General features: G+C 38.5%; 1 protein-coding gene across 1 annotated transcript in view; it reads right to left on the minus strand.

The window, feature by feature from the left end:
- LOC105042398 (DEAD-box ATP-dependent RNA helicase 36) overlaps positions 1-16,624 on the minus strand; it is a 37,777-nt gene that overhangs the window by 6,901 nt on the left and 14,252 nt on the right. The window contains exons 2-4 of the mRNA XM_073253516.1: positions 15,089-15,411; positions 6,622-6,825; positions 6,440-6,521 (exon numbers count right to left, since the gene is read on the minus strand). Coding sequence (XP_073109617.1) covers positions 6,440-6,521; positions 6,622-6,825; positions 15,089-15,411 — 609 coding nt within the window. The remainder of the gene's footprint in view (positions 1-6,439; positions 6,522-6,621; positions 6,826-15,088; positions 15,412-16,624) is intronic.

Genomic DNA, 16,624 nt, shown 5'->3' on the forward strand with positions numbered 1-16,624 from the left:
GCAGATGCTTCATAATGAATTAAATCTTAGTTTTTACCCAAAGAACTAAGCTAGGAGACCACAAAGATTGTAAAATGATCTATGCTGTGATTTGTAATGGCAAAACACTCTATGATGCACAAAATTTTGGACAGCAAGCTAAGATCCTATCATGAGTTAAAACATAAATCAGCCTATAATATGCCTAGGACACCAAAGCAGGGGGTCAACATGCACAGAGGCACAACCAAGGTTTCAAATACCGATACCAAACCCTGTACCAGTTTTCTGCTGGAATAGTACAATACCAGGTCTAGACAATGGTGCAGGACTGCACTCCTGTACTGATACACTGTCACATGCCTGTCATGTAACAACTTACACATGCCTAATGATGTGACAGGTAAATTTATGTGGGAGAACCAACTCTAAGAGATTTCATGGATTAATACAAGATGAGGAAAAGGACCTGGGGGATATTAAGAACACATTGAATGCTACCAAGTCGCTTCCTGCAAAAATCAATGCACTCAACTCCCTCTCTTCCACTTTCCTTTCAAATAGACACGATCTCTCATTTCTTTTATCCTTATGGATGAATGAAACTCTCATATCTGCTTTCCATCTCCCAACTTCCTTCCTACTTTCAATAAATATTGCTCACATGTGAAGTCCTAGAGTTCAAAAAACTATAGGTTTGAATATTGGGGTTTCATTAGGAATTCTTCTTCAAGGATGTTACTGCAAGCTGAGTGCTTTTCTTGCGTATTTGATGAGCCTTTTTGCACTGCAACGTGTGGATCTGAAAGCAAGATGTGCCCCATGGTACAATCCTTTCTCAATGAAATGTTAAAGTCTGCAAAAACTCCATCTTAGGCAGTAAATTCATCCTACTGGTGATTCATTTTCAACGCTTTCTTATTTCTTCTTCCATTAATTGTTTTGTCACTCTTAATTAACGACTGCTTTTACCTTCATATTCTAGTGACATCACCATTCTTTTCAGATTTTTTTAATCATTCTTGTCACTTTTATGCCATAGATCTCATGATTATATTCATTCTTTGTCACATTTTCCTCTTAATCAATGGGGCTGCCCTTTAGTTTATTTTAATATTTCTCCATGCATGTTTATAAATCTTATGTGCTGAATTTCCAAGATGAGTTTCAATTAATTGTTACTCATTATCATAATTGACCTTATCAGATTGTTGGTCAAGGATTATTTTAGTCCTCCAATCATTTAAGACAATTTCCTGGATTGATTAAAGGTCTTGGAAACCATAGTGGCATCACAAGGAGAGTGTTCTACATTGTAATCTATCATGGTAGGCAACCTAACATCGCTATCTAAAATGTAAATAGAGCACAACACAGATCAATGGATATTAAAAGTTTAGGCTTGCTATAAGTAGCATCAAAGCCTGACTGAAAGCACAAGAACCATGTTGATACCTGAGACTGTCACCACATAAGGGAGTTAAGAAGACCAAATGGCATGCTTATGATTGTGGTGATTCCATAGAACTAAGAACCACGAGGAACCAGACTAATAAAGGATTGTCCAGGTCATTCAAAGCTTGTATGAGGCAATCCAACATTTCAACTAAACATTCTTTGTTGCCACTCATCAGAATAAAGGTTAAAGCAGTGCATTCAGATACATATGAATATTAATGAAATGAAACATGCAATATAGCATAGACACTTGATTTTTCATTTTGGGTGGCTTAGGTGTAATCGATCCCCACTGACCTAGTAGATGATGGCCTATATTAACACCATCTCAGCCCCACATCCGAAAAGATAATAAGAACCTACATTCCTGAACAATCCAAAATACTGTCCCAATTGCACCAATCCATGATGCTCAATTAGAAAGCATCCAGACCATTAAGTGCACTCAAACAACATTCAGAAGCACCATATACCATTCCCACCTGCACTAAGTCAGGCCCCTAACTACCCACCAAATAACACCTAACTGCTCAAAATTGCCAGAAAACAATACTCCCCACACCACTGAATCGAGCCTAATTGCCAACATATTCCAAGCTTGACCACCATGTGGAATACAATCATCTGCAGAACCCACCTCCAAACAGGCATTCTAAAATTCCCTGAAACCACCTCAAACAATAAACATGGAACCTCCATAGTACCAAGTTAGGAAGTGGACTCCTAAATCTTAATTAACTTAGCCATGACTGGTCAATCACATATCATAGAAAATAAAAATATTTCAAAAAAGACTGGACCATATAGGTCCAAACAATACTAATAATTCTTAGCCTCGGAACATACAAAATCTTTTAAATCCAATGTTGGTAATTCACGTCATTGGACCAATCTTAATATTTTCTCTGTTGCAGAAAAATGTAAATGAGGTACAAATGTTGAAGTCAATACAGAAACCATGCTACTCATAGGAGTTCCAAGAAAAGCATAGTGTATGCAAAAACAGCATGATGTGGCATGAAAATCATGGGAGATAAGGCTGACTTGAAGTTTACGCTCAAAAACTTCAAATGTTCAATGACAAAAATAGATACTGAATACCAACCCTAGGATGAGGAAGGGCCATCAATGGTGAAAGGATGAAAGAAAATTTGTTTGTTTTGTTTAGCTTCAGTTGGTTCGCCCCATCATGGATATTTAACTCAAATATTATTCTAATTGGAAATATTCATCTAAAGAAGGTTCAAATCCTAGATTATGACCTTAGGAATTGGTTGAGACCAAATTGATAATGCCATAATAGTACCAAAACTTGGGACCATGGTTTACCATACTACCTTGAACTGCTCGATTCAGAATGTACCGAACCATACCAATGGAATTTAAGACAATTCACCCCATCGGGTAAGTAAATAGGCCGATCTAGCTCTAATGTTAGTTTACAATTTGATTGAACCTGCTCTGACCCTCCCTTCAGCTTGGTTTGATCAAACCTCCCCATCTCGCCCATCTCAATTCGATTAAAAACCCCCTTGCCCAACTCAGTTCAATTAAACCCCCCCCCCCACTAACCTAGCTCAATTCAATTTCTTTCCCCAAGCTTGGTAGAAAGGGCTCCCCTCCCAAACCCGTGCTCTCTTAGGAGACCCTCAACCCCCCCCCCCTCCCTCCCATTGCTCGCATTCATGGGAGCCCCTCTAGGGCACTCGCAACCGTCGATGTTCACACCCCCCCCCACCAACCCCAGACATCACCAATAAGCATCCTCTACCCTCCCTCTCTCTATACCCTAACCTTACATCTTGGGTTCTATCCCCCCAACAATGATGAGGACTTTCGAACCCTCTCTCTCTCGACCTCTCTCCCCACTCCCTCCGTAATTGAAAATATTCTTTAAAAAAATGTTCAAATCCCAAACTATGATCTTGGTAATTGGTCAAAACCAAGTTGATGGTATCAAATCCTGGGACCATGGTTCACCATACTGCCTCAAACCACCCAACTTGGGGCATGCCAAGCCAAACCAGTGGGAACTAGGACAGTTCACCCTATTGGCTCAGTAAATAGGCCGAACCAGCTCTAATCTTGATTTACCATTTGATTAAATCGACTCTAACCCTCCTCCAGGCTTGAAACAATCAAAGCCCCCCACCTCCTGTCCAGCTCAGTTCGATTAAAAACTCCCTTGCCCAGGTCAATTTTTGATTAGACACCCCTCCCCCCCACTACCTTGGTTCAATTAAAACCTCCCCCCTCCAACCCCATTGGCTAGTAATCTTTTGAGAACCTAACCCCCCCTTCTCCTCTGTCACTCGCCATCCTCAGTTCGATAAAAACTCCCTCGCCCAGGTCAATTTTTGATTAGACACCCCTCCCCCCCACTACCTTGGTTCAATTAAAACCTCCCCCCTCCAACCCCATTGGCTAGTAATCTTTTGAGAACCTAACCCCCCCTTCTCCTCCGTCACTCGCCATCATCTCCTCTCTTAGGCAGTCAAGACCACTTCCAGCACACTGCTGCTCGACGCTCACCCTCCTCCCCCCAAGTGTCACCGGTAAGCATCTTCTCCCCTCCCTATCTCTCTCTCTCTCTCTCGGTCCTCACCCTATGGCTTAGGGTTCTATCCCCTCAACAATGATGAGAGCTTTCGAACCCTTTCTCCCTCCCTTTCTCCCTCTCCCTCCCTCTCTTTTCCTCTCTCTCCTTCTCCCTATCTCCTCCCTTTCCGACTCTTCCTATTGTGGTATACCCCAAAATGACATGGTATGGACTCGTATCATGCTGAACAAGTCACCAGCCAGTATGTCCTCCGACATTGGTTCGACAAAACTTCTTTGGAACAGTTTGACGTCTTGGTAATTCACTACGACAGCAAAACTATTATTTACATTTAATAATTATTTTATTCTAAAAATAATACAATTACATAAAATAAAATATATTGCCAAAAGAATGGCATCATATGTTGATTGCTAAACAACAAATGACCAAATATCATGTCCAATGAAAAAAATAGCATGGTTTTCCCTCATTCATCTTTCTTTTGATTTTTGGCCAAAAAATAGAAAAAACAAAAGGTTGAAGGGGAAATTACTAAGTTTTAATATGGATCTGGGAGGCTTCCATTCTTCCTCTCTTCTCTCCATCCTCCTTTCACATGCAAAGCAATTGAGGAAAAGAAAAGAGGCTCAAGCACCCCTCTTGACATGACCTAGTTCCAATTATTGGGCACAAGCTAGTGCCAGTCACTAAACCAATTCATACTAGCTGGTGCCAAAGCAATTCAGACGACCTAGCTTCTCAAAAACTAGGGTCCTGGACCTATCCCAAGACTTAATATCCCAATGGTCTGATCAGGGACATGTCGGTGCACATTGGGTTTTAAAACCTTCTCCAAAGTGAATCAAATCACAATAATATTGTCTAGAAATTTTGAAAGGATGTGATTTAGGAGATGGGCATAAAGACCAACCACGTAATTAAAGCTACATTTTAGCTGGAGAATAACAAGGAATAGAAGGTTTTTCACCCACTTATTCCATCTTTGATCCAAATATTTAATTGAGCACATGGATTAAACCATAGAATGCCGTAATAGGCTGAACCGCCCGATACACCCTGTACCGTATTATATAGGTCTCATATCGGTATAGTATTTCATACCATACCGAAACTCGAAACACTATCTCGTACTGTATTGAACCATGTATCGACACTATAATAGGATGGTACCGATACGGATCCAGTACCGAGATGACGAACCTTAAATATACCACTTTCTCAACAAGGCAAAATGAATATTCAAAAAAGTTGGCATAGCACAAATGCCTCTTTCCTCCTAACCCATTTATATTGCTTAACCTAGGAGTAACTTACTCCAATGACAAGATGGAACATTTTAACCCATGGTTTTCCCTTTCTAACTTCATTTAACTGATCTAATCTAGCTCTCTATTTCTATAATCAAATGCACCCAAAGGGTTGGGTTGCAACTTTAACATGTTTCAGATTTTTTTTCAATGTTGGGGAGGAGATGGGCTAAGATAGAACATGAGTTTCAAATGCTTCCAAAAAGACCAATATCTATATTGATGCTGATAATTTAATGCCAAAGAATTAGCAACTATGAAGCATGGATACTATTTCAGGTGTATACCAGCATCGGGTACGTTTTCGATGCGGATACATTTCCGGTACGATACCAGTACTCCTATCTCTGCATTCTTGAGATTTTTTAAATTTTTGCCATATTGGCATATCCGTATGATAAAGTACCCATACCGCATATCGGTATCTATGCTTCCTAGATTAGCAATAGATTATTAAACTATTATAATTTAATTTATAAAAATGATGGTTTTTGATTTGAAATGAAAACACGACTAATTTTATGTATGGTAAGCAGTTATTTGAAAAGAGATGCATGTTTTGTATAAATTCTATATCTTATGAGACTTTAGCTACTAAAATGTACACAGTAAAAAAAATTTGAAAAATATGATCATGACAATAATGATATAAGATTCAGATTTGAAAAATAAAATCATAAATCTGACTAAAGCTCATTGAAAAATGTCAGCGTAATAGGTTCTTATGATCTCATCGTCGAGCATTATGGAAGCTTGAGAAAATCAACCATATTTGATTAGCATACTACTATGAATAAATCTCCTCAAATCAATTTAATTCAAGGAGCTGATCAAGCATAAATTTTAATGGATTGCCAAGCATATCTAACGTTTTTTGAAATGATCTAATTGCAATGGGACTAACCAAAACGTAAAAGGGTAAGCCATTTTCTACCCAGCATCCAAAATGATAGACCAATTCTTGCTTTATTGTTTAGGTAGTAACTATGCTTATCCTTCTTTTCTTTTCTTTAGCAGATATCTTTATATTTTCCATTGCATATGGGGACATGATACTAATCTAAGCATTAAATAAGCAGGTTAAATTAAGATACAACTTTCTCTATGAAAGATAATATCTGTAACAGTAAACCTGTGTAATAAAGCTAATAGAAAGTCCTCCTCTGCCAGCTCTCGCAGTCCTTCCAACACGGTGGACATAGTCTCTTGGATACCTACATCAAGGATAGAAATAGTTTTCATGAAGTGCTTCTCATCATTTGCAAAATGTTTAGTACCACGAAACATAAAAAGAACTTTTTGCTGATAACGAACCTTGGAATGTCATAATTGATAACAAGATCAACTGTTGGAATATCCAAACCACGGCTAGCTATGTCAGTGGCAAGCAAAATAGGAACCTGACCAGACTTAAATCGATTTAAAGCAGAAAGTCTCAAAGACTGCGACTTATGTGAGTGCAGAGCTACTGCAGCCTGATCAAGTTCTTCCAACAACAAACTCAGAAGATGACAAGTCCTGCATGGACATTGAAAGATACATCTGTGATCCCAAGTTGCCAAAACAAGAAAATACTGCAAGTTTTGGGAACTTCACCTCATCACAAGTATGATATTTTGAAATTTTAAATAACAATAGAGAATATTGTAACTAGTGAGGAGCCCTTTTGATGTTATGAAGCAAATGTTAATCAGTTTCCCAAGTAGGAGCATTTTAGCCATCCTGCCATACCTGAGAAACACCGAAGTCATCAAAGTCATTCCTTTTCATTCTCTTCTCTTTTCTTTATTTTCCCATTCTTTTCTTTAAATTCATTTGCAGTTAATTATTCTTCCTTCTGTATATTTTGTTTGTTTCATTTGAAGAGCTTTATTTTATGCCCATAATTTTGGTATTTGCAGATTCTTGTGTTATGTGATCTGTTGGTCTCAAGGATGTCCATATGTAGCTGTTGAACTATATCATGGTTCACATTTACAGTCCTATAATTATATGCAGTACAAGGATTGAAATCTTGGTTGTAACAGCCAATACCAGCCAAGTGCCAGGATAACCACAGCCAGTATGCACCAAGTAGGCCGAACCAGGCCAATAAGTGCTTAGATTGCACCAGATCAGTGTGGATCAAACATGAGCTAGTCCCAAACTGAATGATACCACCAAATACCATCAGGAAACCTTCTAAACCCTTTTTCATTGTGTTGTCCACAAGGAGTATGAGACAATGAGGAGCCATGCAATTGAAGCAAGTATTGCTGGCTTTGGGATTATAAACAAGCTCCTGTCTTGCTGACGGCCTCTCTTCCCCCTTTTACATCTATTGAAACAGGGAGATGGGAGATTGAAGAAATCAGGTAGGGATAATTTGTTAGGAAGTTTCAATGGTTTAGGAAGTAAGGTATCATGCATTAGAACATGCATCTGCTATCAAAATTAGGATATATTTCTATGTCAAAAACATGGTCATTGTTGTTCAGTTATATGGCAACAACATCCTCTAATCATCATTGTCAAATTAATGCTTGTAGTAGACTATTTCATCTCGAATCTTAATAATCTTCAGCATCATACATTATTTCCACAAGCCTAGTCCCATCACACGTCTTAATACATGTAAATAGATATTCAATGTATTTTTTTAAATCATAACTTACATGTTAAGTAATCGAATAAGACAAAAAAAAAATGTGGCTCAAATAAGACAAAGAAACTAAAGAACAGGTCATTTTTGCAAAATTCCCATTTGATGAAAAAGGATAGTTATGGATTTATGTTAGGATGCTAAATTATGGAAAATGTTAGTCACTTGCATTCATTGGGTAGTCGATGGTTAAGAGAGGAAAGCATTCACTTACGGTCTTTATTTGACTAATGAAAATCATACGGAACTATGTTAGAGATTACTTGGTAATGTTTGCAAGGAAAGTGCATTTGAAGAGTGTATGAAATCTACCACAAAGAAGCAGTGAAAGACACTAGAAATAGCTGCAGTGACAGTAGTGAAATTCCAGCCATGGTGAAACTACAACAACAGTTAACCCTATATATTTTTATCTTTAACAAAATTCTCAGCGAAATACATAAGGAAAAGTGGCATATAATAACCAATAGGGGATTTCCAGGTCTCACCGTAACCAAAAAAATCAGAGATTTTGATTTAGGTTAAGAAGTGCACAGAAAGCAAATGGTAGGATTTCATGGGTTTGAAGGAACAAGTAATCAGTCTAACCTACCAATAGCCTGTTTCGTCCATAAAGAGGTAATTAATCATTTGAGTGACAAGAAAGTGCTTACTTTAGAACAATATTACCACAGAAGAAGGAAAAAGAGTACTAAATATGTTGCAGTTGGTCCTATTGCACCTCCAATTGGATTTTGATGTCACAACAAAGTTGTTCTAGACTTCTAGTTCTGGTACCAGTTCTCCTTGGACATAACATAACAATATTTTTTCTTGTTAAGGAACTAAATGAGGGAGTGAGGGACCTTGACTATTTTCTTTGTGGTATAACAAGAATCGAATGTGAAGGTTGATAAAATGGTAGAAAGGGCCACAAATATGGACAATAGCTGTAACAGGATTTGGTGATGAATTTTAGACTTCGAAATGATTGGGAAGGGTGCAAGGATGGTGATTAGTGAAGGTTGCAGAATGCCGGAATCATCAGTTGAAGATTCCTGATACTAGGATCCAACCATCACTATGCCAACAAGGGACTTTTGTAGGAATTTCACCATTATTGATCCAAAAGGGGTTCATTAAAAGGATCTGACCACGTTGGTTCTAAGATCATGATTGAGCACAAATTAATGAACCAACCAATCATGGTCAATTGCATTAAAAGATAGGCCACTTCATAATTGAAGCTCAAGAATCGGCAAATGAGCCATTAATCACTTTATCATAAGGCAGGTAAGCATCCATCTATTACAGTGATTTGACCATATACTTGCATTTTGACATCCTCAAGCAGATCATGTAGCGAGATCTGTAAAGTGGACTGGAAGCATCTAACCTAAATCTATATTAGTTTGGGGTCAGGCTTCAGGTAATTATAACTTTTTAAGGGGGCTTTTGCAAGTATTTTAGGATTTCTGTTCTAGTGGCTAAAACTTACATTCAAACATATTTCCTCTTTCTTTTGGTAATAAGTGATATAATCAGCAAGTTAAGGAAACCAGCTAGTTTTGCTAAAGACCCAGCCCCTTTTCATGAAGGGAAAAGACAGCAAGAGCATCCCTCCTCTCTGCGCTCCCCCCCGCCCAACAACTCTCATGAGCAAAAGAGGAATTGCCAACATCTTAAGCTCGGCAAAGAGAAAGGGAGTGATAATAAGAGAAAGATATGATAGACACAATGTGTTGCCAATGTGCAGGCATCACTAGCAAGGTCGTGCAAACTCGCATGTGTGCCACCTATGTCTAAAACTGGAAATAAGACAAGGATTAGTAGCGCCAGTCCTATTATCTTGAGATTCAAGGACTTTCACTACCAAGATACCACCTTCTCAAAAGAGGAGGTAGTAGCTGGGCTACGAATCTAGGCTAACAACTATGAGCTACGGGTGAACTGAGGTAAAGCAAGATAAATAGTGGCAAATACAAGGTAAAGATAAAGATAAATGAAATGATAGCTATTTGATTGGCCAATAGTCCTCTATATTCACATTTTATTTTTCATACATCACATTGTAAATAGTCAGATAATCATTTGCTTCCAATGCTGACACCTATCCACGTCCATCTCCATGTCTTTCTGCTGGTTCCAACAGTCACATTTATGAACTCCACCATGGTTCACCGAACCGCCCCAAATCAGGTAGTTCTAGGTATGGCAAACTGTACAAGCGGCCTACTGGTGCAGTTTGGACATTCGATTCGGAACACCGATAAAAATGGAGGGAGGGAGAAGGAAAGAGAGGAAAAGAGAGATAGACAAGGAAGTGAAGGAGAGGAAAAAGCCGATAATGGTCGTTGGTGGCTTGCTGAGGTCGCCGCAGGACTGTCGAGGCCTCCAAAGCTTCGCCCTCCTCCAAAAAGATGAGAATAGAGAGCTATAGAGAGAGAGGGAGGGAGAGAAGTGGAAGGAGGGGGAGGCAGCAAGGAGGCTGACTGTGGCTATCGGAGGGCCATCAAGGCCCTTAGAAGGCCGGATCCTTCCCCCCCCCCCCCACCCACGGCCTCCATTGAATCAAAATAGTGGTGACCCACACCTATTTCATTATGTTTATTTTTTGTTTCTGTTTTACAATGCATAGTGAAGCCGGCCTGTATGGGTTTTGGTTTTGGTTCTGCAAACCTTGATATCCACATCCCACGGCAACCACTCACATTCTCCCGCACATCTCAACTTTTATTATTAGGTCAAAGGTCCAACTCACACCTCATTGGATTGAGTTGACTTCAAACCCAATATATCCCAAGTTAACACCACTTGTCACTTGACCTATACCTCTGTGATGCACTATGTGAGACTGCAACCATTCAAGCTTCCCTAACCGAACTTTAGGCATGTCAAAAATATTTCATGGCAACCCATCTAAAGTTGTCCTTTTTCATTCATCAGATTTATCCACATGGTATCCATCTAGACAATCCCATAAGTCCATGTGGTGCAAACACGTAGAAGAAAAAAAAAAACAGGAGGCAAGAAAGGATGAAAGCAATAAATATTAAAGGATACGAAGAAAAGGGGGGAAAGAGAGATGGCCTAACCAACCAACCCATCCCCACCCTCAAAAAAAAAATAAAAATAAACATAAATCCTCTCCAAAGGTCTCTCCTGCTTTGAAGGCATATAAGTTGTTGCTTAAAAAAGTCTCTTGCAACTTTTAAGGTAAAATAAAAAAAACATTTCCCTAAAAAGTTTAAGTGACTAGTAATATTGTTTGTGAAGTACTTCTATGAGAACCAGAAGTTGGAAAAGCACTTTTAGAAGAAGCTAGAAAAACTGACTTATAGGTTCTAACTGCTACTTTTAGAAGATTGCTCCATCTCATTGAAATAGTAAGCCTATGCGTAAAAAATGGTTGCACAAATGTGGTTGCCAAAATAAGATATATCAACAAGTACTTTTTAATTAATAATTTACATGAATCTACTTTTGGAAGATATTTCTTTTTTTAAAAAAAAAAAGATAAAACAACACCAAGCACGTCTTCAGTCACAACTACTGGATGAGGGTGGCTATGTATTGTCGGTAGAGCAATTTAAGTCTTGGAGCAATAAAAGTAAGACAAGTGACATGCAGTCGGCTCTTGCATTAAAATCAATAAAGTTTCTTCTAAAGCTTCAATCTCGATTTAGGACCCATAGTAGTATCACATCGGTACAATGTCGATTCACCTAACACAAGGTTAGTTCAATGTACCGACGCTAGGTACATCCCCATACCAAGTATCAGTCCAGTACTAATACGGTAATAATATGCCGACACAAGGTAGTACACACTAGTATTGTGAACTTTTGTTTCTTTGGTTTCCTTCTTCAGCTTCTTGGTTCCTCGATCTTTCAACTTTGCTTTATAATTCAACACAAGGCTTGAGTTAACATCGTCACAATGGTAGAACATTCTCTTGGATCAACGATGATTGTGATACAAGATTTCTACATGAAAGCTAAAAAAAGTTCAAACTCACAAGATAAAACAATTAGATTTGAATTATATATCAGGTATAAAATAATGGTGAATTAGGTATCCCTTATCAAATCAACATTAGCTTTGCCCCATGACTTTGCTTTGCCAATTTATTTATTCTAGGTTGCTTTGAATTATCCATTTTCAACCACCAAAGTCTTTACCAGTGCTCATATAATGCTCTTGTCATGATTACATTAACCAACAGCTTTATCTTTCCTTTGACAACATTGAGGGTGATAACTTCAGCAATCTGATACTACAGTACGAAATAAAAAGAAAGAGGAAAAACAAAAGAAGGGAATGGAAGCAAATGAGAATGAAGATAACATGGAAAATTCAACCTGAAGCTTTATTAACTTGCTAGAAACTCAAGAATCAAACTTTTGATTGTCAAACTTGTATTCGAAGGTTCGATATATGATTTTTTTATATAGAAAAAGCCTGCTGAACCCTATGAAAACTTAAAATTAACCCTGACCAGTAATATAAGGCTTTAAGGAGTTTTATAATCACTACATTTGACCCAAGTACATCCTGCAAACTCAGGAAGTCAGCCAACCATCAAAAGTTCCAAAGACAACTAGTCAGGTTACTTCTATATCCCTATTGAATCTAGAGTAGAAAATGGGAAAAGCTGAAGCTTTCTGCAAACAAAAGCCAAAAAACTGGCAGGGACCATAAATGCTAGACCATTAGAAACTCTAGCTTATTTTTCTACACAGTTTGCAGTCAATGGCTATTTTTGACTAAGCAATAGACAAATATAGGTGATACAACATTTGTTGGAATGACTATCAAATCCAATATTGCTGACTTTAATCTTCAGATCCAAGATATGTAGTCCTTAGCAAAAGATATTCTTTCACTGCTTTTGGTGATTAATTTTCTCCAAGGCTTTGAGAATGCAATGCTGCTTTTACCTTTTTCGTGCCTTAGCCTTCCCCAATTGCACTGTTCATTAGTCATTGTCTTGAAAGAAAACCCCCTATAACACCTAGATTGCCCATAAACAAGCTAGCAACCTAGCGTATGTTCAAGCAACTCAACTATGTCTTGGTCTGACCTGTTTTTCGGGCTGAGCAGATGTTGTGGCAATGATCAAGTATTATGAATGGTGAGTGCTGATATTAGCAAGTCCTGTGGGCATATCACCATTCGATTGTCTATTTCACTGGTGCCCAAACACTATTTTTGTAATTTAAAAGTTTCACTAATTCTTAATAATTTGTATTTGTATTCATTGTTCAGTAAAGCAGGTTGTTGCATTAACCTAAATGAACCACTTGTCCTTTTCATATGATCAATTTACTTGTGTAATTTGTGGGCAGAAACTATAGATTTCTGAGTTCACATGCAATATTGCACTAAAATAGTCAAAAATAAACGTAGAAATGTTTCTTTGACAAAGTATTTCTTTGACTAACATATTATTTCCATTACATTCTTCTAGTTTATTTTTTTAATATTTGTGAATGTATAAAAAAGGATGGCCCAATGCATGCGGCTCCCGCCACTACATGATCTGGGAAGTGTCAAATGTATGCAGCTTTCCCCTACGTATGGAGAGGTTACTTCCATGCCTCAAACCCATGACACTCAGGCCACAATGGAGCAATCTTACTATTGCATAAGGCTCATCCTCATATTTATGATTTTATACCAAAATAATTAACCTAAGCATCTATTTAAGAATTTTCCTTATATCTACAAACTATGCAATTCAAGCCCCCCTTTAGGGCACTAAGATAAACCTTGGAAAGTGTTTTTTTAATTACTATGAGGCAGCAATTAGGTTTATAAATAACAATAAATGAAATATCTAAACTAGAGAAAGCTCTATATCCTTTTCTAAACTATAGTTTATGCCCATAACACTCCCTATAGGCATAATTCCATGATTTATTAACATTGATTCTAATGATGATCGACATTCTCCTTGATAGAGAAACAACTGATTGAAACTAATACATGCAGCCAAAGAATGAGGAACCATCCTGAACCGCCCGGTTTGGAGCATACCGAGCCATAGCGGCGGTGGACTGAGATGGTTCTGACTTTCAAAATGAAAAACCGAAGGGAGAGAGGGAGAAAAGGAAAGAGGAAAGAGAGCAAGGGGAGGATGGAAAGAGAGAGAGAGGGAGATGGAGGGTGGCGGACGGCCGATAAAAGCTGTAGGAGGGCCACAGAGCGCCAGGAAGAGGCATAGAGGGGCAGAGGGGCTCCGCCCTCCCGACCTCTGTTTCATTCAAAACAAAGGTCTTGGATGGGTCCCCTTCTATTTTGAAAATTTTAAGCAAAGACAGCAAGTGGTTTGTCGACTTCACTTAAAATTTTTAAAATAGAAAAAAAAAAATTTATTTTAAAAATATTAAGTGAAGTTAGCAAAGAGGTCACTGACTTCTCTTAAAATTTTCAAAATAAAAAATAAGGCCCCGTTCAAGACCCTTATTTCAAACGAAATGAAGGTCCAAAGGACAGAGCCCCTCCACCCCTCCATGCCACTCCCCGGTGCTCCACTAGCCTCCACTGACTGCTCACCACCCTCCATCTCTCTCTCTCCCTCCCTCCACCCTCTCTCTCTTTTCCTATCCCTCAGTTCTTCCTCTCCCCCACCCTCTTTACCATGATGGGCCACACTCCGCTAGCCTCCGCCGGCCTTCACCTTCTCTCTCCCTCCCTTCTTCCCTTTTCCTCTCTCTCCCTTTTCCTCTCTCTCATTTTCCCTCTCCCTACTCTTTGTTGTCGGTATATGCCCAAACGGCACGAGGGCATTACCGAACTATGCCACCAGCCAACCAATATAGACCCTGGTACTTGCACAGCGAACCTGGTTTATAGGTTTTTGTTTAGTCATCGTAGATAATCCGGTCATAAAAAATACGATCACTAGAGAGTTGTTTAGTGTCACTAAGACATCAACTTGGTGTAACCAAAATGCCTTCAAGCAGTATAAATGAACTGTATATGCAAAAGTAAATTTGCTAGCTATTTGCAATCACAACAACTATTAAAGGTGAGCTTCACATATACAATGCAAAAGATACCATCGAAGAACTTATACTAGCATGGCAAACCATGACTTCAAGCAAAATGTTGAATGTGATCTTAAATATGTACATAAGATTTTAACAGAAAGCATACCTGCAAGTGGAAACAAATACAATGGCTGAACGGATACCCTCCTCCTCCATCTTAGACAAGACGTGATAAAGATAAAGATCCTTCAATTTCTTAGGGGTGAATATATATTGTTGTTTTAAAGAATCTACTGTTTTGAACCCTTCATATGCCTCAAAAAAATATGATCTGTTTGCAGAAATCTCAAGCAATGCCTGCAGCTCATTTGTCATCGTTGCAGAAAACAGAAGAGTTTGCCTATTCTTAGGCAAACATTGAAATATCACTCTCAGTTCCTCCTCAAAACCAACATCCAAAACCCTATCAGCCTCATCCAGAACTAGAAACTGAGAGAAACCAAAAAAACTAATAGTTAAATAGCAATCCAAAGTGACATACTAAGTATCCAAAGTGACATACTAAGCACTTTCTAATAAATTTGTAGGGACATAGCCTATCAAGTTACAGTGAAAGGTACAACTGATGAAGAAAGAAAGTACTAACTGAAGACAATAGAAGATCAAACATTTGTTGCTGCATGTGCAAAAGCAATAAATTCTAGCCAATCCTAATTTCATTTTCACCAACACTTTTAAAGCAAAGAGGGAGAAGATAGAAGTCCATTGGCAAGTACATGGTATCATCAGATTAATTAAGTATTGGAGAAAATAAGAAACATTCTAATTAACCATTGTCCTGCAAATAACTTTAGCACTAATTTGATTTTTGGTGTACTATCAGAAATTCTATTAATAATTCAAGTGCTTTTCAAAATATGTAATTTAATTTCATTAAAAGATTGTACTGTAAATTAGGTGCCAATGTTTGTTCAATGCGATTTGGGGTTTGGCATCTGAAAAAGGATCATAAAATCTGCAAACATAAGATCCATTTGACTTCCAACCATACAGCACCTGAACCCACCCGAAAAGACCAAAACAAAGAAAAGGGAACAAAAGCTAGAAGCAGTCATTTAGCTACCTCCAAGATAACTGCAGTACCGGAGGAATGAGATTTGACAGCATTTCAAGCTCTTGTCTATCATAACTGGCAAGAGATCAGCTGCACTATTCACCAATTGATAGTCTGATGCAAGAGTTTAGAGTTTAAGGCTGCCTACGAGCGAGAATGGGCCAAGAAGTAAAGCATTCCCCTCAGACACAGAGAGAGAGAGAGAGAGAGAGAGAGAGAGAGAGAGAGAGAGAGAGAGCTGCCTATGAGTGAGAATGGGCCTAGAAGTAAAGCATCCCCCTCAGAGAGAGAAAGAGAGAGAAGAAGAAGAAGAAGAAGAAGAAGGAGAGAGACAGAGAGAGGGGAAAAGGGTAGCGGCTTGCTATCCAATACCAGAATTCTAGACAGTTTGGAACTGATTGGAGTCTTGGACACTATCGAGAAAGAGGGAGATAACAAGTCCTTGTACAGTTTCTAGGGTCAATAACTAGTGCAGAGAATAGGTTTGAGGGTTTTATGGATGGAGAAAAGGCAAATAATTTGTTTCTAAGGGATTTGGAATATAAAACCCTTATTGCGTCTGCATATGTTACCTCCGTGCAGAATTCA

This window comes from Elaeis guineensis, chromosome 3, assembly GCF_000442705.2.
Source record: "Elaeis guineensis isolate ETL-2024a chromosome 3, EG11, whole genome shotgun sequence".
Classification (NCBI taxonomy): domain Eukaryota; kingdom Viridiplantae; phylum Streptophyta; class Magnoliopsida; order Arecales; family Arecaceae; genus Elaeis; species Elaeis guineensis.